General features: G+C 46.5%; 1 protein-coding gene across 2 annotated transcripts in view; it reads right to left on the reverse strand.

Moving 5' to 3' along the window:
* The window catches only part of ASXL1 (ASXL transcriptional regulator 1), a 32134-nt gene extending 9771 nt beyond the window's left edge, over positions 1–22363 (reverse strand). The window contains exons 1-9 of one of the 2 annotated variants that reach the window (XM_075900825.1): positions 21994–22363; positions 10865–10947; positions 7345–7453; positions 4472–4592; positions 4299–4396; positions 3777–3870; positions 3319–3471; positions 1287–1450; positions 1076–1172 (exon numbers count right to left, since the gene is read on the reverse strand). In XM_075900825.1, coding sequence (XP_075756940.1) covers positions 1076–1172; positions 1287–1450; positions 3319–3471; positions 3777–3870; positions 4299–4396; positions 4472–4592; positions 7345–7453; positions 10865–10947; positions 21994–22053 — 979 coding nt within the window. In that variant the 5' untranslated portion in view covers positions 22054–22363. Of the gene's footprint in view, positions 1–1075; positions 1173–1286; positions 1451–3318; positions 3472–3776; positions 3871–4298; positions 4397–4471; positions 4593–7344; positions 7454–9741; positions 10836–10864; positions 10948–21993 lie in introns of those variants that run through there. The other variant, XM_075900826.1, reaches the window with a different exon arrangement.
* Between the last annotated feature and the right edge of the window lie 3094 nt (positions 22364–25457).

The following is a 25457-nucleotide window of genomic DNA, read 5'->3' on the forward strand; positions in this document are numbered from 1 at the left end:
TACTTATCACAGAAACTGGGGAGCATACTACACAATTGGTGTCCAATTTGCTGCAGAGTACACGGGGAGTTGGATTAGGATATGATATGCATTCTCCCCTCCTACAGGACATTTTACTGTAACCATTTGTGATGGGAAGATTGGGGGGGGGGGAGAGAAGGAGGAAGGGAGAAAAGATTAAGTGCTCATATACCATAGAAATGAATATAGTAGAGGTGCATAGCTCTCAAACGGAGTCACAAACAGGCCCAGGGATGTTCAGATTAGGGATGTAAAATAACGTTTAAAAAAAATCAACCAGTTAAATGCAATGTTTAACTGAATAACCGAGATCCCATAGGTGGGGTGCTACTCCAGCCAGGCCGGGCGCACCACACTCTGCTCTGGCTGGCCTACGTCACCAGTTAACTCAGTAAGCATGCCAGTAAGGGTGATGCTTATTGGGTAACCAGTGAACCCTTTGCATTCCTAGTCCTGATCACCTCCCGCTCTTTATGACTAGATAGAACAGAAAAAAATGTTTGGCCTCTTTTCCCTAACATGAGCCAGCTAAAGTTGGGTTATTTTTTTTTTTTTCCAATGCACAATAACTGAAACCCAACTTAATATACAGTAAGTCCCCGGGTTACGTCAATCCGACATAAGTCGGACCCCTAGTTACAAACGGGGGGGGCGCGCAGCTAGTGCGGGGTGCCTCCCCCACTGTCGCCGCCTCCGGCAGCGCAGGGGCGCTTCCCCCCAGCAGACCAGGGAGACACGGAGCAGCTTTTCTCGCCGCAGCTTTTCTCTTTACACTGCCGCCAATAAAAGGCAACATGATCATACACACTAGATCAGGTCTGAGAGTCATATTCCACTCAGAGGCAGTGTTTGAGAAAACACAAATCTAGCTGGCACTTAGATTTGAAGGCCTTTGGGCACCTAGGAAATGCGTAAGGTAAATCTTTTAAAAAAAGGGCACTTTTATCCAAACAGACTCCAAAGCTGGTACAGAATCAAAAACTCGACAGTTTATTTTTCTTCTAAGGTGCACGGCAGGCTTCATCCCATTATTCAGCACAGGAAATCTACCTACCATCAGCCAGTCGTTCTCTCCAGCTCTGAGCTGCATGGGTGAAGAACTCATTATTCAGAGCACTGCCACTGAGACGCATCAGCCCATCTGCCCCAGCCTATGGAGAACAAAAGTATAATAGTTGGAAAACCACAAGCAACAGCTCTTTGGGAACAGGAACGATACAACATAACATGCAATAAGATGCGCAGTGATTGTTATTTGCCTGTACCTGTCTGTCAACTTCTGGCAGGAGGAAAAGGAGCTGCTGCTGGAAGTGTGGGGGGAGTACATTGAAGGTTCTGGAGTTTATCAGTGCTCGGAGATTTGTGTTGACAAGAATGGAACCAGGTGTCTCAAAATCTATATCCTCACCTCTGTTGCGCTTCATTTGCCCTGTAGTTTCCAGAAAACCAAATAAATCAAAACTACACAGACACAACATTTCATAAAGGAATGTGCTGGTGCAAATGAGCAAGTTACAAAGAACCGGCTGTGGCACTCCAGTACAAAGGAAGGATCTCAAACATCTTTAAACAAATAAGTCATATTCTACTACATAACTAAATAGCATATTTACCTGAGAAAGGAGATGGCTAGTGTTCTGATATAAGAGTGCCCTTCTTAGATAAGTTACGGTGTTTGAAATCAAGTTAACTGCTTTTCAAAGCACCACACCCCTGTGGCTTCAGAAACCAGTTCCCTGAATATCTGAATCACGGCAAACACACACAATCCTCTTGTCTGTTTCAGATCCATCCTATCTAGGGTTCCTGCAGTCAGACAGCTTTTGGACTAATATACAGGGGCCTAGTGACTCCACCTTGCACCTACTGTGCTCATGGGGCCAGTATGTAGGGATAACATACCAATGTATTAAAAATGTGATTCCCCCAAATGGAAGTGACTCCCCATAATTTGTTCCCCACAACTTAAAGTGTTTAGATTTATTATTAATTCTTATTCTTATTCTTATTTGTTAAGATTGTTAAATGTTTAGATTTATTATTATTATTGCCCCTTTAGAATATAATGTATTAGGTCATGTAACTTAGAACTGTTAAGAATATAATCCCAGAATAAGATTTTCCCCCACTCTCTTCCCCCCACTCTGTAATTAATTGCCCTGTTGAATGAATGAGGTGTGAATGAGTAAGACTTGGGAGCCAAGCACCTCCAGACAGCTACACGAGTTGAAGAGGGGGTGGAAGCCAGACCCAAGGTGTCAAGTGGGCTGAAGAAAGGAGAGCAGACATACTGACTGCCTTGGGGATTAGAAGCAGGCACCTTCTCTGGAAAACACCCTCTCTGCAGCACAAAGGGACCAAGGGACACAGACCCAGAGTTTGAATCTGGGATATATATTTGCATATGAGAGGGATGCTATAAAAGTGAGGTGTCTTGCAGAGGACCCCGGGTTTCGTCTTGTCACCATCGGAGCATCGATCTGGATCGGCAGAAGCCCGGCTCCACCCCTCCCCCATCTAACTCACCTGGCCAGTGCAGTTAAGGGGAGCAACTTGTTGGTAACAACAGCAAGACGGAGTGTGCTTGTGTGTGTGTGTGTGAGTGCATGAGTGACATATATATATATATCATATGCATATGATAACTGTTAATTATTCTATGTGTGATCAATAAATGTGGCGTGTTGCCTTATCCCCTTGAAAAAGATCCCGAGTACTTCTTTTAAGTACAACAAGTGGCATTTAAGAGACAATGCTTCTCTACTCCTGTATCTCTGCGATACAGTTAAAGGATGGGACTAATGAGTTTCCAAAAGGATCACTCTCCAGCTCACCTGGCTAGACCTTTTATAGAGGGGAGGGATTTGGATGCATCATGTCACTGACTTGAATGTGCCTTATGAATTATCACATGGATAAAAAAGTGCCACATAGTGGAACACATACAAGATGATTGATAAAAACTAAGCTTCAATCACGACAGTTTTTATAAAAAAATTTGTTCACAAAGACTTGGAAAGTACCTCTCTAAAATTCCACCTTGCATAAGCATGCTCTCACACCGCCAAGGCCCTGAATGCTACATTTCAGATTAGGCAAATAACTTTTAAGAGGTCCCTGCTTCCTCACTGAGGGTGAGGAGACAGGTGTGTGATGCTGAAGAGCTCTGCCATTGGCAGACAGGCTAAGAAGAATAAGTCTTAGGATTTTCCATAAGAGAGGGACAGACTTCAACGCATCCAACCTTTGCTTCAGTTTTTATAGCCCATTCTTACAACCATAGTCAGAAGCACGTACCAGCTGCTGGCTTCCGGATACCTCTCAGCAGCTGTGGAGGATCCCTGCTGATTTCTGCCCTAGTGCGCATGGTGGCACTACACAGGGCCAAAGAGGAGCTGCTGCTGCTGGAAGTGCTGCTGCTCTCTCCATCTGCATGCCTTCCTGTGAAACCTAAAGGCAAGGCCACTTGTCACAGATTCGTGGATGAGGAGCAGAAGCTCCATTGAGGGAGATAAACAAAATGAGACCATTTCTCCATCCCCGGCAGGTCTGATTGGGGGACTGATTATATTACATACAATGTTTATCCAATACAGCAGCACTACACAAATTAATTTGAATCACTTGTACGTGTAGTGAGCACTAAATACAGTTTTCCCCTGTCCTGGCCTAGGAAAAGCTTACACAGGACCAATGCTGAAGGGCCATAACAGGCTATTGGCTGAAAACACACAAGGTACAACAAACATGCTCACCTGAGGCTGACTCCATGTGTGCCCCATTTACTTTCAGTGGAGTCAGGACAACGCGAGGCAACATCACACCAGTCTTTTTCTTTTGTTTGCTTGTCTGTGTCCCAGAGAAAAACCAGGCACAATCTATTTAGAGTGCTAAAGTACACGTAGGATACTTTCTAAACTGCACTTCCTCTTACAAGAACTCAGACAGATAGCTCAACCTGGCCACAAATGAGCTACCAGCCAAGTGTTCAAATGTTCCTCGCTCATTAAGCATATCTTTAACGGCACAGAATCCCTTCACCACCTCCACAATACCCACTCACCCTGGAATCAAGGCCTTGTGTAACAGTTCTCATTTTGCTGCAGCTTTCACTCATTACCACTTCATAAGCTGGCTCTGTAATTCTGCCTCTACCTGGGAAGACACTGATGTGCCTCTAAACCCTTTCACTCCCACCCAGTTTCATGTGGCACTGTGATCTCTCAATAAATACGCATGGCTTTGCCCCTTTCCATTAACCCCACACGCACCCCTACCTGTGAGGCTGTTCTACAGCTCTCCCTGGAAGCAGAGAGACTCTTACTCTGAGATTCAGTGGAACAGGAGGCGTTAGAAGAGGTTTCATCAAGAGACACTGGAAGAAAAGAGCAGGTGATCAGACCCCGAAGAAGATGCCTGTGGTCTCATATTAATACTATTTGACACTTACCATCATTATCGCCACTCACAGTGCTGGCTTCATTGGACCCACAGCTTTCTGCATCTACTGCATCATCCAGCTCCTCTCCCTCTGGCACAGACAGGTTCCGAGACCACTGCAAGGCATCCTTCTAAAAAGGCCACGCAGAACAGAAGTGATTAGAATCCTTCCCTCTGGAGCTTTAGGAGCTAGATCGGGGCAGGGAACCTTTTTCTGGTCAAGGACCACTGAGCCACAGAAGTCAATCAGGAGCCACACACAAGCAAAAAAAGTCAAACAAAAAAACCAAAGTGAGAAGCAAAAAACCCAACACCTGTCACTCATGCTTATCTTGGTGCACACCGTGTTCCAGCTCCAGCAAGGGGATGCCAAAACTGGGGGCTTTTGGCTCGTGACATGGAGACTTGACGCAGGCTGGATCCAATTAAGCCAGAGGCTGGATCTGGCCCATAGGCTGTAGATCCCCCTCCCTGAGCTAGGTTTACAGGAACACACATACTAATGGCTACAGTTACACTTCCTCAGAAAGAAACTCTAGCATATAACATGCCCAAATTATGACTTGATGTCAAAGGAACATTTTTTAATCCAATCTCTAATCCTATGTTCACAATAACTGTGACCCATCAAAACAGTCAAGCAACATTAACCTGAAGTATTCATAATCATGTAAGTGCCCCATTTATTTTAGTAGTACAGAAGTGATGCACTGTAATGTGTGTGTGGCATGTACACAAGAAGTATGGAGTGATGAGGGCTGTAGGAGATAATGCCTGACCTGTAAAGAGAAAGAAACTCATGCAATAAGATCACATTTCGTATGGACATTAAGGTTCAAAATTAAATACGCAAAACAGCAGTGTGCGTACGCGCACACGTGAGCAGTGGGAGGAAGAACAGCTCCTCCGTCTGTGCATTAACTGGCAATTTTTATTGTCTGCAGTCACTCCTGCACTTGCCTTTACCTAACTGTGGCCTTCTGTTCCACCACCTTCTGGCAGTATCCCTTGGCTTTATTCTGATCTCAGACTGCCAACACAGACAGCAGCAGTGAAGATTCTGCAGCTTTCACTTTATTTTTTCACCTCAATACTTGAATCCCTTGGGACTTCCCATTCAAGCTCCTAACAGAACAGGAGCTAGCAAAGTTGGTTTTAATTAAATTAACCCTCATGCTCTCTTTTCAAATAGTAGAAATGAATTCTTAGAATGCTCAGTTGACCCTTCTCGGATCTGTAATTCAAACATACCCGAGAAAAATGAAACAGTTTGTTCATATCTGTCCATGCACAGTGACTGTGGGTTTTTTAATATTCAGAAATATTATTCATTCTTGGGATGAGAATCTTGGCCACTTTTTATTCCTAGAGATAAAGAGCCAACAATATTAACTAGCTACAGAGATGTCACATTTGTGATATTCATTTTTACTGGTTATGCGAATGACAAATAAAAGTAATTTGGAATTCAGTCTATGTTCCAACACAGAACGACACATTAACATAAGGCATCTTTAGGAAGAAGAAAGAGGTTCAGAGGTGCATTCAAAGAGGTGGGGTGGAAAAGGAGGCATGTAGGTGCAGATGCATATTTTTCTATATTTCAAATTAAAGGAACTGTCAACTTGTGCAAAAAAATGTATTTCAGGTAAAGCATTTTTAAACAGCGTGCCTTGACTTTTTACAAAAATTCCTTTAAAAAATGTATATTTTTCCCCCCTCAGTTGATGTTTGTAAGAGTCTTTTCAGCGCAAAGAAACTGAACAGCCTATATGAGGAGGAGAATGAACTATGCACAGACTGTTGTCAGAGTAAAAAAAAAAATGAAACACACGTTTCATTTACTTTTAACAACTGTCCGTACAAACTTTCAGTGAATGTTGTTATCTATAAGCAGACTGCAGCCCTTTGATATTGGTATAAATAACTCAACTGTGAATAGCAACAGATACACATTGGTTTTGTTCAGATAACTCAGAGTTCAGATAATGGAGAGGGCGGGAGCCATTCAGTAGTATGGTGGCCTCCCCCACAGCCAGGGATTCATTCTTCTCACCTTCCTTGCACTCCTGGCCAGGGTGGAGGAAGGGGAAACCTGCTTCTCCCCACTTACTTCCTTCACTGTGTGGCTGCAGAGGGGTCTCTGTACTGTCATACAACCAGTGAAACCTTGATCCCTGCAGGTGCAAAGTGCAGGACAAAGCACACATCCTCAGCCAGGATGACTGCAAATCTTCCTTGTACCTGTGGCAGCGCAGGGAGGCCTCTGCACCTCTGCTATCATGGCCCTGTTCACTTATTTCCAAAACAGTGGGGCGACAGAGGCCTTACTACACTGCTACAGAAACCATTCAGTAGCAGGATGGCCTCCCCCATAGCTAGGGGTCTGTCCTCCTCCTCCTTGCAGTCTTGATCAGGAATGTGCTGTTATACAAAACTCCGCCTTATCCAAATCCCTTTCCTGTCTTACAGCATGAAACACACGGGGGACAAGAAAGAGGTTCAGATAACAGGATTTTGGATGGTTGGGAATACACTGGAAACATACAGCTTTCATTATTTTGATGATGCTCCATCCTTTAAAATTGCATGAACTAAACAGTAACATTCCATGTACTGAAAGAAGAGAGTTTATCTTGCTTGTGTAATTTAAGAACTACAAAAGTTAAAAACCACAGAAATTTATTATATATGGCTGATAGGCACAAGAACCACTGTGTACAGAATTCTGGATCCCAGAGACTCTGTTTCGCATGACGTTACCAAGGGCAATATGCTGAACTCATACTGTGATCACCCGTGATGGTTTAGCAACAGCAGCAATAGGTAACAAGTTAAACTCACTCTTTGTCCCCAGCCTGAAGACAGCAATTCACAATTTACCTTGAGCGTAAAAAGGCTAATACGTCCAGGCAATTTGTAAAAGAGTCCATCACCTCCCCTTGAATTGGAATGTAGCATGGCATTGAGGCAGGCCAGGGGGGAAGTGCCGCTGAAACCAGAGAGAAAAAAGGGAGACGAGGATTAGATTAGCTAAATGCCAATTTTTAGATAATACACAAAACCTTATAATTTGTTTAAATCAAAGGCAGGTAACAAAAGGGATGGTGAGGAGATGGAAAGCAGCATGTTACACTAGTGTTCAAGCCATTCTAGGTCATTTTTAGAAGGCTATCAACTTGAGATATTTCTCTTTCTCTCTGAATTCTTCATAGCTGGACTCATGGTACTAAGGAAGCCTTGCTTTATAGCTGGAGAACTACACAAAACCCTACCAATAAAATGTTTACCAACTCGGGTATTTCCAAAATAGTTTCGTGCAACATACATGACACAAAGAGACTACACGGTACAGGCAGTCCCCGGGTTACGTACAAGATAGGGACTGTAGGTTTGTTCTTAAGTTGAATTTGTATGTAAGTCGGAACTGGTACATATTGTAGGGGAAACTCTAGCCAAACATTTCTCCAGAGCTCAGTTTTATTCTCCCACACCTCACTTCCCTCAGTCCTTTATTCTCAAGCTGAGGTGTCTGCTGAGAAAAGCGCGTCTCCCTGGTCTGCTGGGGGGGGGGGGGGGGGGGCACGCGCTAGCTTCGCGTTTCCCTGGTCTGCTGGGGGGAAGCAGCTAGTGCGGGGTTGCCTCACCCCGTTTGTAAGTAGGGATCCGATGTAAGTCGGATCCATGTAACCCGGGGACTGCCTGTAGTATAGTGTAGCATAAAGGCTTCAACGATGTTCATTTGACACAGCCCACATAACTCAGTGGTTGTTTGCCATTTGTAAGTAAACCAGCCAACCTACACCATCAGATTTTCCACATAAATCACACGTGCACATGTAAAATGTTACCTCTGGAGCCCGAAAGGGACATTATTACAGCAATGTAAGAGTTCAGTATTATTAGAACAGAAACTGAAAACCGGTCTATGTGCAATGTTTCAATCTGAAAAGCTCAAACTATCGAGTCTCAACTTCTCAAACTGAAAACAGGATTTAGAACAACTTCACAGTTCATCTTGATTAAGATTGTTTGGCTGCTGGTTTGCTTTTTGGCATTTCTCTGCAAAGCCAAAGCCACAGTTACCATGTGTCATTTTTATACACCACAAAGAAATCCCAACCACATTCTCTTGTAAATTACACATCATTTCCCCCCTCTGCACTGAGCAGAATGCTGCAAATAAATTACAAGCAAGTTGTAGGGAAAGAAAAGATTAACTTCCCTAATTGAAACTGTAGACGAAAGAGACATCAAAACATTCAGTGGGGTTACAATTTAGCCATGAGACTGGACCAAACAACCCTACTCTCGCATAAACCACCAGAGACAACTATTTTGTATATCTCCAGAAAGGCAGCATTCCAATAACGAAATGTTTCCAAATCATGGTGGCATTGGTTCAGAACTGAACCTGGAAGATGGTGTCCCTTTAGTCATCATGCTACTTCCTTTAGGAAGAAGGTTTTCTTTGAAGTCCCCCATGTAAATATTGATGAAGTTCAATGCTATTTAGCTAGACAAGATCACAGCCTTGATGGTTATTTTGTATTTTAACACTAGATCTATAAACAATACTTGCTCCTCTCAATTATATAGTAAAGTAAGCCAGCCATCTTTCCCTGAAGTAGAAAATTAACAATTGGGTAAAAGGAAGCAGATATACCTGGAGGGACAGATCAATCCCTAGAAAAAATACTAAGCTCTGAGGGATTTAACTTCAACATGCAGACAAATTTGGTTTTAGATACCTATTTTGACAAGTTACCAGTCAAAGCTTGGAAGACAAGAAAATCTGCTTTAGTGAAAAGACACCTTGTTACTGCCATTAGCAGAGGATAGCTTAATGCCCATAAAGCCTCAAACAGCACAGCTACCTCTCTAGGTACAAGGACCGATGAAAGAAAGTAGGTCAGTGCAGAGTGAATATCTGATTAGAAGAGAAGGAATATGGAGCTTTTCACTATAAGCCTATCCTCATTCCACTCTCCATACACCATGCTGTGAAACCATCACCCAAGTCCATTCCCATTCTAAACCTAATTGCTAGGAATCCTTAGTATCAAGTGGGTGTTCTAGCAGCTCTGCTATCAAGGGAGTAAAGCATGCTGAACAGCCCCTCTCTGAACAATGGTAACTCCTACGCATTATTCCTCTGTCTGTGAATTATGAAGCTATTCACTACTCAAACCATCACAATTGTTTCCTAATTTCAGGGATAGTGAGATGAGAAAAAAGTTAACATTCTGAACTGCTTCAGTCCCAAGGAGATTCATTTACCTTCTATGGTTAGACAGCAGTTCAACAGTGGTGCAGGCGAGATGGTGAAAGACAGTTCATAAAACCAAAAAGAAAAACAGAGCATAGTTAGAACAGCACAGAGTTAAGTTCCCACATGTGAGTAAATTAATGCTGAACTATCACAGATAGCTTCATTTATTATGTGCAGTCAAACTTGGAAACTTTCATCTTGTAACACAAGTTAAGGAGTTCTCAGCATGATGGCTAGCAAAAATCTACTTCCTCTGACCTCCAAGGTATTTGATTCTCCTTTCTCCAAGATTCAACAGAAGCAGATGGAAATTCCAGAACATGAATTTAAACCAACCACCTGGGGTTCCATCCACCTGTAGTTTCTTACATTATGTAGTGATGTATACTCGGGGTGTTAAAATGTGTTTATTCTGGTAAACATGTAACCCCTGAACATTTCTGCAGTTACATGTCTACATGTGGGGAAAGGAGGCTCTGTGGGAACCGGTACATGCAGGGAGCGAGCTTAAAAGCTGACTCCCTATGAAGACCAGCTCCCCGCCTGCCCCTCATGCTGCTCTCCACGTTTACGCTTTCATATCCCTAATGTATACATCAGGGGCCACAAAAATTCAGCAGCATTAACACTGTGGAGTGATAGAATATGTAGAAAGTGCACTATACTACATACATAAGGGAAGCTTCTTCCTTGATCCCAGGAAAAGGAGCAATCTGCTTTACAGGTGATGCTTAAAAGAGGACTGAGTTTGACTCATTACACAAACACAAGCCAACACTGGCAGACCAGTGGCAGTTATTTATTGTAGAACACAAACACAGACACACACAGGAGAAGCATTTATATTGGAGACAAGCCAGTGGTTGGCATTTAGAATATTTTACAAGAGTCCTACAATTCCACTGAAAGGCAGAGATGGTCACTCAGTGTTTACAAGAAACTGGAAATCCTCCAGTAGCAACTGTTAAAGAAAAAAAGCTAGGGTATTCTTACCCCCCAAATTATTGAGAGAGAGAGAAGAAAGGTGGATTAGAGAAAGGAGGAAGAACTCCTCTAAGTAATCCAGTGCTTTTTAAGCACCCTCCCCCACACTCCACACACTGTATTATAGACAAGAAGATCAATACTAACCTCATTTCCTTTAGTCCCTCAGCTTCTATGACCTGCAGAATCTGTTTCGGGGTCATAGGAGCATCAGAGTAGTTTTCCAGAACCTGAAGAGATATAAATATCAAAGCTTCATGCTACATTTTCTATTCACGTGCATTGAGTTGTTTCCTGAGTTGGGATTCAAAGAAAAGAATCTATCTGCTAGAACTTAATATATCCAAGAAAACCTGCTACAAAATTCAGGTTAATCCAAGGGCATGCTACAGTATTGATGCATGATCTCTGGACTTTTTCTAGGGCTACCAACAGCTTGCCTGTTTTTCTCGTCAGGTCTCTAGGTGTGCAATTGTGCATGCATTTGGAGAAGGGGAGAGTTGGTGCCATTAAAGACACTGATCCTGCACCATTAAAGTTAATGGACACTTTCCGGCTATGTTCATTAACATCAGATGAAGCCTTTACTGCATGCAACTTTCAAAAAGATGTTAAGAGTCAAAGGTTTCCACTGAAATAGATATTAACATAGTAGATATAGACTGTTTACTCTTTGGGGCAAAGACTTTCTCTTCATGCTTACCTGTGAAGCATCTAACACGTTGTTGGAGTTACAAATAATAATTCCATTACATAAAATGAATAGTACACTCTCAGAGGGAACACTATATTCAGTTCTAATCATCCCATCTCAAAAAGAATACAGAAGAAATGGAGGGATTCAGAGACTAGTAACAAGAATGGTTACAAAATTTAGCATGAAGAGATTTAACAAGATTGGAATTGTTTGCTTAGAAAGATGAGAAAGAGGGGAGGTGAGAAACATAAAATAATGAATGGTCTAGAGAAGGTAGATCAGGAGTTTCTCTTCATCTGTCTTTACAATACAAGAACAAAGGGACATGTATATAAGATGAAAGATGACAAATTGAAAGTGACAAAATATTTATTCACATAATGCTGAATTAGCCTGTAGAACTCTCTGCCACACAATATCATGGAAGCCAAGAGTTGAGCAGGATATAAAAAAAAGATTGGGTATTTATACTGATAACAAGAATAACCAGAATTGTAATAGTAAATATTTAAAAAAACAAGGTTTCAGAAGAGGTTATCCCCTAGCATTTCAGTGCAGAAGCCAAGCTTTAATTATTCAGATTTAAGAAGAAACTTTCCCCACAGACATGTACTCCATAACTGCCTACTCTGAGGGACTTCTTCCATCGTCCTCTGAAGCAGTTTATACTGGGCACTGTCAGAGACAAAATACTGGCCTAGATAGAACACTAGTCCAATCCAGTACAGCAGGGGTGGGGTACCTTTTTTTGGGTTGGGGGGGTGCTGACCCACAGAAAAATCAGTCGGGTACTGCACACAAGTGAGAAGCAAAAAACAAAAGAACAAAAGCAAAGGCCATAAACCACCCTCTCTGACATGGTCCCCAACAGAGAAGGAGAAAGACACTCCCCACGTTCCCCTCACACACTTGGGGGCTAGATTAGTAGATTTTGTGAAACCCAGCCATGTGAGGAGATGGCAGGGGAGCACCAGTGTGGGGATCCCCAATGCTGGGGGGGAGCCGAGAGCCCCAGGGGCCGGATCCAGGGAAACCGGGGGCTGCATGTGGCCCCCAGGCTGTAGGTTTCCCACACCTGCAAGTGCAGCAGCTCTAATGTAAAAATACACTGCACTATATGGCCTAAGGTACCTAAGTGAAGAGACAATTGACATTCTGTCTTTGATATTCTGCTGGTAATCTACTATGTATTTGAGAAAGTTTGTGTATCTGAATGTTTGTTCAGTAACTCCTCCTAAATGGAAGCTTCTACATGTTTTGTTAGTCTATAAAGTACTACCAGACCATTTGTTGTTTTTAAGTGTATTCTCCTAAATGGTAATAGCTAGGCTACCACATTTGGTATGCAGCTTCCTCTTATGAGAGCTTCCCATGATTTCAAATAGGCTCTTATGAGAGCTTAAAGCAAGATAAGGGTTTGGATGTGCCTGGAATGGGACTGCTTCTCAGAAAGCCATGCAAAAGAGACAGAATCACCAGGCAAGTAAAAGAGGTTGGCTGGGGGCACACCTCCACCCTGTCTGGGACTGCTCTTGCCCTGTGTAGGGCCATTGTTGGCTGTTCCCCTTCGCCAGGGAATGAAGGGAAAGTGTACAGTTCGCTATATTCCTCACTCTGGCTGAGAAGTGCAGGGGGCAGATGAACCTGGAACTTCCCCAGTCGGGATAATGCATCCCCCTCCTGCAGCTGTGCCTACTGGCCCTGCAGCAGCCATGGAGAGGCGTTTGTCACCTGGCCCCAAGCTGCTGCAGTGAGAGAGGGCTGTGGTAGTCCCCGGGACTGCCTGCATACTAAACCCCTCATCCTCAGCCCCACCTCGGAGCAATGATTCATATGAAGCATATACATTTAAAAAAATGTTTGAGTTAAGGGCCTGTGGAATGCCAGGGTAAATCTAGTAATTTAATAAATTTCCCTAATATAATGGCCACAGTGACATGCAATACTGATTTTGGCAGAGACAATACTTTTTACAAGTTGGCAACATGACTGTGTCTTTCAATTCAACTAGTACAAGAAGTGAGCAAAGAAAATGAATGCCCTTTTTATGTTAGCAACATCTAGAACTGAGTCACTGCAGCATCATGTCAGGGACCAGTGACTACAGTCTCCTTATGAAAGAGTAGCAGGACTTTCTGAAAGAAAACAGTGTGTGTCACCATAGCGATGTTAAATTGTGTTTAATCAGCTAATCGAGTACTCGATGGAATTTTCATCAACTACTTAAGTAGTCAAGAAGGGGGGGAGGGGACTGCAGAGCTGCAGCAGGGTTAACTCCTGGCCCAGGAGCAAACCCTGCTGCGGCTCTGTCTTTTAAATGCAGTAAGAGGCAGCAAGTGGGGGGGGAGGGGGGGGAACTAGTCAAGTGGAGACTCAACTACCAGACTAGCCTCTTACATCCCTATGTCAATATCTCTATCACCCCCACTTCCCAGCCTCCAAAAAGAAAGAAAAAGCCCAATATGAATGACATACTCCAGTGTTGTAACGCAATTAAAAGTCTACATACTTGTCTCTAGAAAAGCAAAACCAAATCATATCTACTATATGACATTCAAATATCCAAAAATAAAACACAAAGCACTATAGCATTAGCTTGGCAAGGGACTGGAAGTTTGGAATTGTGAAACTCACAGTTAAACACAATGAAAGTGCCAAGGAAATCTCAAAAAAGAGATCCAAAACTTAAAAACAGCCATGTTTGGTCAGACCAATGGTCCATCTATAGCCCAAGTATCCCGTCTTCCTAAAGTGGTCAGTGTCAGAAACTTCAGAGGGAAAATAAGGCAATTTCCAAGTGATCCATCCCTGGTCATCCAGTCTCAGCTTGTGGCAGTCACAGGTTTAAGGGCACCAGGAAGCAGGTGGTATCCCTGACCACCTTGGCTAACAGCCACTGATGGACCTATCTTCAAATAATTTATCTAATTCTTTTTTTGAACTGAGTTATTCTTTTAACCTAATCAAATTCCCTAGCAACCAGTTCCACAGATTGAATGTGTGCTGTGTGAAGTACTTCATTCTGTTTGCAAACCTGTTGCCTATTAATTGTATTGGGTAACCCTAAGTTGTGTGTTATCTGAAGGGGCTAACAACACTTCATACTCACTTTCTCCACAGTATTCCTCACTTTGCAGACCTCTAGCATGTCCCTCCTTAGTTGTCTCTTCTCTAAGCTCAACAGTGCCAGTCTTTTTAATTTCTCTTTGTATGGAAGCGGTTTCATACTAAACAGTTTAGTTGCCTTTCTCTGCATCTTTTCCAATTCTAAGACATCATTTTTGAGATGGGACAGCCAGAACTGCTAGCTGTATGATAAGCTACGTTTAAATGGAATAAACCATTTTTATTCTGAGGCAATACAGCTCTACTCCAGTCTCCTGCACTGATCAAGTTTTCTTTAGGGTACAGTAATTCAGTGCCATTTTCAGACACTGTCATCCTTTATCACCCAAATGAAATGGGCATCTGCTGTGGAGAACATATCACTCAATACTTAAATGTGAGAGTTACAAAATGAAACATTCATGTTTCTGAAATCAAGAAAAACTTTCACAACCCATAACACGCCTGAAATGCACTGAACTCAATGACAATCAAATAAAACAGAGCCCACAATGGAGAATGAATGAATATTTACTGTCAGAAATAAGAAGTCCTGGCCAGAAGAACAGTTCTGAGCCCCCAACTGTTTCAGATGTGACACCACTTTTAAGTGTCAGAGCTAGGGTGACCAGATGTACCGTTTATAAAGGGACAGTCCCATATTTAAACTCCTGCAGGTTCCCTACTTTCTTTTTTTGTAAATGGTCCATTTGTCCCATATTTTCTGTGTCGCCCATCACATCAGCACAGGTGGGTTCTACTGGCCGGATCCTTGCTCGCCAGCCAGCCACCCACTAGTGGTGAGTGCGCGGGGGGGGGGGGGGGGGGGGGGCGGGCCGTGGCTGACGATAGGGGCGGGGGGGAATGCAAGGCTGTTGGCCGGGCAAAACTGCAGCATTGGACCAGCCGCTCCCTGTGCTGTCCATGAGGGCAGTCCCTGCCGTGTGCTGGCTCGTGGCCAGTAGCCACTCCACGGCCGCCCCGCCACGTTTGCAGCCAGCACTGGCGACCTGCTCGGTCTGACTGGTGAGTGCAGACAGGCAACAGCGGATGGCCGGTGACACGTCTCCTCTGCTGCCCACCCTTTGACCTGCTCCACACTGCCACTCTCGCTGTCTTCTCCCTGCTGAGCCTGTTCAATTCCCCCGCCGCGCCCCCCTCCCGCACAGAGACCCAGCCCCTGGTCCGATCCCTCAGCTCCCCACCAGCCTGGCTGGCAGGCTCCTTCCTCCCCCCACTGCCTCTGGCTGAACAGGCCCCCAGGGAAAGCCCAAGGCCCTACAGCTCTGAGCTCAGCCCAGGGGGAGCCAAGCCCCGCATGTGCCAAAGCCCCCACAGCACTGGCCTGGGGAAGCTTCTCCGCCCCTCAGCTGAGCTCTGCAGCTGCAGGGAGGAAGCTATTTCCAGCCTGTCGGTGCCCCAACCCTGCAGACCCCCAGCAGCCTCCCGGGCTAGGGCTCAGTATCCCCTTCATACACTGGCCTCACCAGGGACCCACCAGGGGCTGCTCTGGCCCCCAGGTACCCTCTCTGCTGAGCCGCCTCTCTGGCCAGGTTTGCTGAAGTCCCTGCGGAGAGATTCTCTGAGCCCTGGAGCACAATGTAGCCTTAGGGCTCAACCCCTTCCTGCTAATACGTTAGCCATGGGACAGGAGGTGGCTGGGTTATGTCAGTGACCAGCAGCAGCCTGGAAGTCTTAGCTGCCTTTCCAGGCTGCAGGAGGGAAGGGACAAGCTGCTTCCAGCCATAGGGGAGCGAGAGAAGAGAGAGGGAGGGAAGAGATGACTTCTCCAATATATGGACCAAATCATTCTTACCTCCCACCTCCACCCTCCTGCAGCTGGAAACAGCTCCCTTCCCTCCTACACAGGGCCAAAAGGCTGCTGCTGGCCACACTCTTCTGAGGGGATTCACACCAATCTGCGGAGGGAGGCCTCTGACCCTCGTATCCTCCAAATGATCCCTCGATAAGACACAGTGCCAGGTACCAGGAGAGGCAAGTCCATGCCGGGGGCCCAGCCAGGCCTAGCGGGGGAAGTGCATTGGGTAGAGAAAGTTGGTCAGTTGTCCCATCCCCACAGGAAAGAGGCGTATGGGAGCACGTGCATCACTTCTCCCCAGGCAAACCTTAAAGAGAAGGTAAACACAAAGACTCCGGCGACACCCAATTTCTTTTTAATGGGGTCTCAGTCAACATGATGTTAATTTGAATGTTTGTACAGCATAGCTCTGATTGACTGTCATTGAAAATGAGTAATATTAAAACTTAATATTACCTTGCTTAAAAACACGTAATATTACCAGGTGTCCCGTATTCAGCATAGGGAAATACAGTCATCCTAATCAGAGCTGGAAGACAAAGCATCAACAAGATTCTCTCTCATTCCTTCAACTAGTCTAAAAGGCTGCATGCGATGAAGCAACACCTCCTCTCACTGATTATGGTAGGACATCATGGCTCCATTAATGCAACCTATTAATGCAGCTTTGAGAACTGGCCACAAGGAATGTCTTGGGATAAGACAATACTTCCCCTAAACACTGAATGTGTTTGTAATATTTCCATTTCCTGCCTGCCCAAAGACCTAACTGGTCTTTATGCTAGTCTTCCAATTACCCTTGTTACTAGACTTGCAATATCGTCCTCAGAACACTTGTTCAGTATTCTTGTAGCTCTATGTACTCCACTGAATCTCAAAATATTTTTTTAAATAGAACACTCAAAGCATTTATCACCACAACAGGAAGCTCCAAAAAGTACTTTTACTTCCCATCCATGGAGCATCTAATGGAATAAAAAAAATGTAACAGATACTAACAAAGAGTCAAATTAACAGCACTTTGACTGGGAGTGTGGTAAAGCCTAGTATTAAACAAACATCTATTTTAATGGATTTAAGATCAGCTTGAAAAGAGCCCCGTAACCCAGAAGTGCTAGGAAAGGCTTGGTCTCCCTAAGTGGATAATCCGGTATGAGGCTGAGCCAATGACAAACCAGAAATAGAACAAAGATGAAGCTGGGGTTTAGAGACCTCATACACTTAATGCACATAGGGAGAAGCTCCAACCAAGAGGCAGGTAACAAATGACATCTATGAAAAGATTCACTGATGAACCAAATGCCAGGGAGGATTAACTAGTGTGCTTACTGTGCCATTAAATGACTACAGATGAGCTGCAGACTTTATGCAGTACTTTTTGGACAGCCAATAAGCAGTGAACTACCACAGGATTCAGTGTATTGGTTGGCGAGGAAAATTATACAAGCAGATTTAGAGCTAGTTTACGTTAGAAAGTAAGGTCAATCTAGTTATGTTACTCAAAGAGATGTAGTTAAGCCAACCTAAGTCCCAATGTAGACAGTGCTAAGTCAATGGAAGAATTTTTCCTTCAACCTTGCTACCCCCTCTCCAGAGAGGTGGATTTACTACAGCAATGGAAGAACCCCTTCCTTTGCTATTATAAGTGTCCATAGTACAGTGGCACAGCTGTAACATTTCTAGTGTGGACGTATCCTTAGTGTTTGCAGGGTAACCCAGGTGCCTTTATTCAAAGTATTCCATCCACAGGACTAGGATCCCCACAGGAGCTGCAGGTTGAAGCACTTCTGAGCATGAACCTGGCACTAATTTTTTCCAGCTGCAATTTTTAGCTTGAAGAGCAGAAGAGTGAAAGCCAGTTGAGCTCAAAAATAATACCACAAGTCTAGTCTGCATAGGTTACATAGTGAAATACGTCCTTACACATCATACAGTTAACCTGCGGAACTCATTGCAAGAGGATATTGCAAAGGTCAAAACTATAACCATGCGAAGAAAGAAAGACTTAGATAAGTTCATGGAGGATGGATTCAACAATACCTATTAGCCAAGGTGATCATGGATACAACCTCATGCCCCAAGTGTCTCTAAAACTCCAACTGCCAGAGGCTGAGACTGGACAACAGAGGATGAATCACACAAGTGTATGCTGTGTTCTGTTTATTCCTTCTGAAGCATATAGCATTGACCACTGTCAGAAGCTAGGATACAGGGCTAAATGGACCACTGTTCTAACCCAGTATGGCCATTCTCATATGTTCTCTTCGTTGGTCAGCCCTGGGAATCTCCTATTGGCTGTGTCTACATTGGCACCCTTTTCCGGAAAAGGGATGCTAATGAGACACTTTGGAATTGCAAATGCCGTGGGGGATTTAAATATCCCCGTGGCATTTGCATGAACATGCTGCCTCTTTTTTCCAGCTCGGGGCTTTGCCGGAGAAAAGCGCCAGTCTAGACGGGATCTTTCGGAAAATAAAGCCTTTTCCGGAAGATCCCTTATTCCTCTTAAAATCAGGAATAAGGGATCTTCCGGAAAAGGCTTTATTTTCCGAAAGATCCCATCTAGACTGGCGCTTTTCTCCGGCAAAGCCGCGAGCCGGAAAAAAGAGGCAGCCATGTTCATGCAAATGCCAAGGGGGATATTTAAATCCCCCGCGGCATTTGCAATTCCAATTTGTCTCATTAGCATCCCTTTTCCAGAAAAGGGTGCCAATGTAGACACAGCCATTGTGTTCAAGCAAGTCTTATTCAGAAAAAGTTAGAACTACTACTAGAATCCTCTGGATGCTAACCCAGATCAGATAGATCCAGCTCTCTTTAAATCTACATGGCCTGGTACATAACCTTGACATATAAAACCATAACAAAAAACTAAAATGCATGTATTTCTGTACATGCCAATATACTACACACACAGTATGCCCTTGTGCTAGTAAGTCAATGATCAAGTGCATCTGACCCAAACAGAGCTGAGAAGAAAAAAACCTAAATCATTAGTCTCCATATGATGATAGCAGGATTACTTTGCCTCCCCATGTCACTTGCATTCAGTTTTACAGAGTATTTTTTAAAAGTTTACCGTGAAGAAATTTTGGCTCCTACGGGGGGGAGGGGGGGAAACAGAGAACAGGTCTTCCAATTGACAATAAAAAGTAGATAGCCGCAACAATCGGCACTATAAAACACATTAAAAACTGAATGTCCCTGCAATGTGACCATTCTCCCAATCCAACAGAGTTGAAATGGAGAGTGTTATGAACAAGTTACAGGACTGGGTATTAAAGGCACCAACTGTTCAGACTGTAGATGAGGAGTTCAATCTCCATTTGGATCAACCAGCCCATATTCCTCCATCTTTTCCTCCTCTTTAAAAAAAATTAGCTTGATTGTAGTGTATTGGTGGGTTTATATTTTCCTATGTCGTACAGACTTTTTTCAAGTTTGTTTCCATTTCAGATTTTACAGTAGACATCTGGATTCCAGATTAAGATCTGACCTTAGTTCTTTTATAAAAGCCACATGATGATGGGCAGCAGGGCTCCAACAGGACAGTATTAATGGACATAACCAAAGTAAGTATTTATTTTAGAAATTTGCTGCTTGAAATATCACACACATACCAGATTTCTTATCAAGAACACGCTTATGACCAAATGAAAATGTTGCCCATGAAACAAACCACCCACTAATCAAGCCATATGGTAGATAGGAAACAGATTTATGTTTTCATGTATGTTTGAACACCCCGCCCCTTAAAATGCCTCACTTCCCCATACTAGCGGTGTCAAGGAGAAACTTGTTGCCCCCAAGGAAATTTCTGGCAGTAATGTTTTCTGGACCTCAAACTTGGAAATTCTCAGAAGGAATTTCTCAGAATTTCCAGGAAAATTTAAATAAATCTAAGAAGGGAAAACAGAAGAAGAACTATGACCTGATAAAACTGAGAATGGTTACCAAACTACTTAGCCATTGCTGACCTGTTAAGTAAATTTGACCCAAGCAGAAAAAAGGCTAACAGTACCATTTTCTACAGGGAAGAAATCTCAGAACTTGTCAGTGCCAAGAGAGACTATTGACACCATTTGAGAAGATACTTTAAGACATATATGGAGAAACCTAAGCAATGTTTAAAAACTGTTGAAGATCTTCCCAGAAAAAAAATGTATCCAACCACTGTAAATGGGGTGTGTGCTCACACCTCTCAAAAGAGAATATTTTCCTCTTTTCATGGTTAAAGGAGAATCTCTCTCTAGAAGACCCAATCCCTCCTCTTGGTAATATGGGTGAAAGCATGTGAAAATATCTGTTTCTCACCCTCTCTGAGTGAAGCCCCCACACACCAGGTGATCTGAACGGGAGAAATATTTGACAGTAGCCCCTTCCCCCCATGTAATATGACCATCTCTCAAGATGATGTTGTAGGGGAAGTGTTTCTGGAAGCACTCCTCTTGTACTTTAGAATGTAGACCCTGCTGGCAGTACATAGGTTAGGACTAGAAGCCATTCCCTTTCCTATTCCCAATAACATACAGAGAAAATAGACTAGTAATTTATCTCTTTCCCTTGAGGGATGGAGACGGAAAAAGGAACAGGCAGAAGTGGTGGAAGCTGTGACTCATTGCCTAGTGGCTAGAACACTGCCTGGGGTCAGTTCCTAGCTCAGCTGCGGGCCTGGACAAGTCTTGGACAAGTCACTTTGCGTTTCTGTCACTTGGTTTTCCCATCTGTAAAATGGGGTAATGATACTAAGAATGCCTTTGTAAGGCACCTTACAAAGATTTACTAATGAAACTGCTATGTAAGACCTAGGTATTGCTAAATAACTTTTAGAGTTGTCTATGCTTCCAGGCTCGTGATGGGACCAGAAACAAGAATCTTGTCAGGAGTTTTTCAAATCTCCATTTGCAAATGTAACACATTGTCTGGGCCTGTCTTTATTTCACTTTTGTGAGAGGATTATTCTCGGAGGGGTGGGTGAGATTCTGTGGCCTGCATTGTGCAGGGGGTCAGACTAGATGATCATAATGGTCCCTTCTGACTTTAAAGTCGATGAGTCTACCTTTCTACAAAGGAAATGACCTGCAATGATGTTGGGTGGTGGGCGGGGGGGGAGTGTATGTTACTGCGCTCCAGAAACTGTCTTCTTTTTTCCCTCTCTCATATTGAGGCTACAGAGGTTGTGGTCTCTCTTCTTGTATAGGAGAAGCACTGTCCACAGATTGCTCCCCTCCCTGGCTACTGGCAGGAGGTGAGATTGGTGTGTCTGTAGGATCCTTGGGGCAGGGACCACCTCGATTGAATTGCACAGCCCCTGACACACTGGGGTCCTGCTGCAGGACGGGGCTGCCAGGCAGCCAAGGGGGCCTCAGCCCGCCCTCTGCCCCCAGGAGGGGGATCCCTCCCCCTGCGCCCCCCGAACTAGGAACAACCCTTGGGCTGCACTGGGGAGCCCCCCCCCCCCCCGTGACAGGGCCCCTCCCTGCGAGGCACCCGCGGGGACGCTCACCCCGCCCCCAGGGAGGGGGAGGCCTCGGTCCCCTCCCCCCACTGCACGACGCCCCCCTCAGGGCCCCTCCAGTCACGGGGACAGGGCTCTGCCCGGCAACCGCGGGGCCTCCCCGCCCCCACTGCGGGGGCGATTCCCCCCCCCCTCACCAGGCGGGCGGCCTCAGCCCACGTGCGCTCCTTCTTCCTCCGCTGCTTCATCTCCTTCATCTTCCTCCTGCTGCGGGGCGGGGGCGCGGGCGCGCGGGCGGGGGTTCGGAGGCGGGGGCGCGCGGGGCGGGTGCGGACCGTTAGCCGGGGGGCGGGGCTGGCGCGCGGCCGGCGGGCGGGGAGGGCGCGAGGCGAGGCGGCGAGGCGGGGGAGGGCGCTATGGAATGCAGCAGCAGCAGCGGCGGCTCGGGCCCGACATAACAACGGGGTCAAAGGGCTCCGGGGTGGTGGTGGGGGAGGGACCTCCTCAACGGTGGCCTCGGCAGGACAATCCAACCCCCGCGCGCGGCTCCGGGGGGAGAGGGAGCTTTTCCGTTTGAAGGAAAACAAACCGCAGGGGCTGATGGGAGTTGTAGTCCCGCGGCCGCCCGGCGCGAGCAGCCAACGGGCCACCCCGGCCCAGGGACTACAGCTCCCAGCAAGCTCTCCCTCGCCAGGCGCTGGCGCCGCCAAGCATGCTGGGCCTGGCTCCTGTGCCTGGGGCGGCCATTGCCTCAGGCGCCGGACCCCAGCCCCTCCCCTGCCCCGGGGAGCCTAGGTCACAGCGCAGGCCAAGTCCCGGCAGCGGGACGTTCACGCTCGTGTGAATCCCCCAGGGCCATTCACCCTCGTGTGAGCACCCCCCCCACAGGGCCATTCACACTCGTGTGAGCACCCCCCCCACAGGGCCATTCACACTCGTGTGAGCACCCCCCCCCGCAGGGCCATTCTCCCTCGTGTGAGCACCCCCCCACAGGGCCATTCACACTCGTGTGAGCACACAGCCCGCAGGGCCATTCTCCCTCGTGTGAGCACCCCCCCATAGGGCCATTCACACTCGTGTGAGCACCCCCCCCCACAGGGCCATTCTCCCTCGTGTGAGCACCCCCCCAGGGCCATTCACACTCGTGTGAGCACACAGCCCGCAGGGCCATTCACACTCGTGTGAGCACACAGCCCGCAGGGCCATTCTCCCTCGTGTGAGCACCCCCCCACAGGGCCATTCACCCTCGTGTGAGCACCCCCCCCACAGGGCCATTCACACTCGTGTGAGCACCCCCCCCACAGGGCCATTCACACTCGTGTGAGCACACAGCCCGCAGGGCCATTCTCCCTCGTGTGAGCACCCCCCCACAGGGCCATTCACCCTCGTGTGAGCACCCCCCCACAGGGCCATTCACACTCGTGTGAGCACCCCCCCACAGGGCCATTCACACTCGTGTGAGCACACAGCCCGCAGGGCCATTCTCACTCGTGTGAGCACCCCCCCACAGGGCCATTCACCCTCGTGTGAGCGCACAGCCCGCAGGGCCATTCACCCTCGTGTGAGCACCCCCCCACAGGGCCATTCACCCTCGTGTGAGCACCCCCCCCGCAGGGCCATTCACCCTCGTGTGAGCGCACAGCCCGCAGGGCCATTCACCCTCGTGTGAGCGCACAGCCCGCAGGGCCATTCACCCTCGTGTGAGCACCCCCCCACAGGGCCATTCACACTCGTGTGAGCACCCCCCCAGGGCCATTCACCCTCGTGTGAGCGCACAGCCCGCAGGGCCATTCACCCTCGTGTGAGCACCCCCCCCCACAGGGCCATTCACCCTCGTGTGAGCGCACAGCCCGCAGGGCCATTCACCCTCGTGTGAGCACACAGCCCGCAGGGCCATACACACTCGTGTGAGGTCCACCCCCCGGGCCAGTCACCCTCGTGTGAGCACCCCCCTCCCCCACAGGCCCATTCACCCTCGTGTGAGCATCCCCCCACTGGACCATTCACTCTCGTGTGAGCACCCCCCCACAGGGCCATTCACCTTCGTATGAGGTCCACCCCTCTACCCCGGGCCAGTCACCTTCGTGTGAGCACACCTACCCAGTGGCCATTCGCCCTTGTGTGAGCACACACACCCCCCCACAGCAATTCACTCTTGTTTGAGTCTTCCCCCCTCCCCAGGGCCATTCACCCTCATGTGGGTCCCCATCGTCCTGGCTCATTCACCCTCGTGTGAGCATACATGCACCCTTAGCCATTCACCCTCATGAGCACCCTCTCCCCAGATACACAGGACCATTCATGCAGTCATTTGCATCTTAACACACCCCCATACACAAAGGCTGCGTCTACACTGGCATGATTTTACGCAAATACTTTTAACGGAAAAGTTTTTCTGTTAAAAGTATTTGTGCGAGAGAGTGTCTAGACTGGCATGTGCCTTTGCGCAAAGATTTGCTTTTGCGAAAAGCATTCATGCCAGTGTAGACGCTCTCTTGCGCAAGAAAGCTCCAATGGCCATTTTAGCCATCGGGCTTTCTTGCGCAATAAATTAACATTGCTGTCTACACTGGCCTCTTGTGCAAGAATACTTGTGCAAGAGGGCTTATCCCTGAGCGGGAGCATCAGAATATTTGCACAAGAACCACTGATTTTGTACATTACAGTCAGTGTTCTTGCGCAAATACTCGCGGCCAGTGTACACAGGCTGCAAGATTTTGCACAAAAGCAACTGCTTTTGCGCAAAAGCACGCCAGTCTAGACACAGCCAAAGGTTCATGCCACACCGGCTTATTCACACTTGGATGAACCACCCACAGGTGCTCTTTGCACTTGTGAACCCCCACAGGGCCATCTGTACTGATAGGAGCAAACATGCACACTTTGAACCCAGAACCACACAGAGCTGTTTGCTCATGTAAACACCTGCCCACAGCCATTTATAAATGCACACACCAGGGCTTTGCCTATGCATGCACACATACCCCTTGCAACCCAGCATAGCAAACCGTGAAGGGTATTCACAAGGCCTAAGGGCTGAGGCCACAGTCACTTTCAGAGCTAGAAGCAATCTAGACTAGCAGTTCTCAAACTGGATTGGACCCCAAAGTGGGTTGCAGGTAGTGGGTGTGTTACCTTGGCTTAACCAGTAAGCTTCACGGGTTAAGGGTGAGGCTTACCAGTTAACTGGTTAAACATTCACATCCCTAATCGCAGCCCTTTTTACTGGGGTCAGCAGGAGTGGCTTAGCCTTGCTGGGGCTCAGAGCTGAAGTCCCGAGCTCTACGGTCCAGAGCCAAAGCTGAAGTTTGAGGGATTGAGTCCTCAGTGGCAGGACTTGTGTTACAGGCCCCCTAGCTGGGGCTGAAGCCCTTGGGTTTCAGCTTTGACCCCTTCCCTGCCTAGGGTAGGGGGGCTTGAACTTTGGCTCCTTGACCTGGGACAGTGTGAATCAGGCACACTCAGGCTTCAGTCTCCCCTTCTAGGGTCATGTAGTCAGGGGTGCAGTGTGTGTGAGTATGAAGGGCCACATGCACCCCCAAGCCAAATATTACCATTGTTGTACTATCAAAATGATAACTGAACCCTGATCTATACTTTTAGATTCACCTACCTTGCTTGCATTGTAAAAACAATCACAGCCATGAGCACCGTAACTGTG

This window comes from Pelodiscus sinensis, chromosome 18 (assembly GCF_049634645.1).
Source record: "Pelodiscus sinensis isolate JC-2024 chromosome 18, ASM4963464v1, whole genome shotgun sequence".
NCBI lineage: Eukaryota > Metazoa > Chordata > Testudines > Trionychidae > Pelodiscus > Pelodiscus sinensis.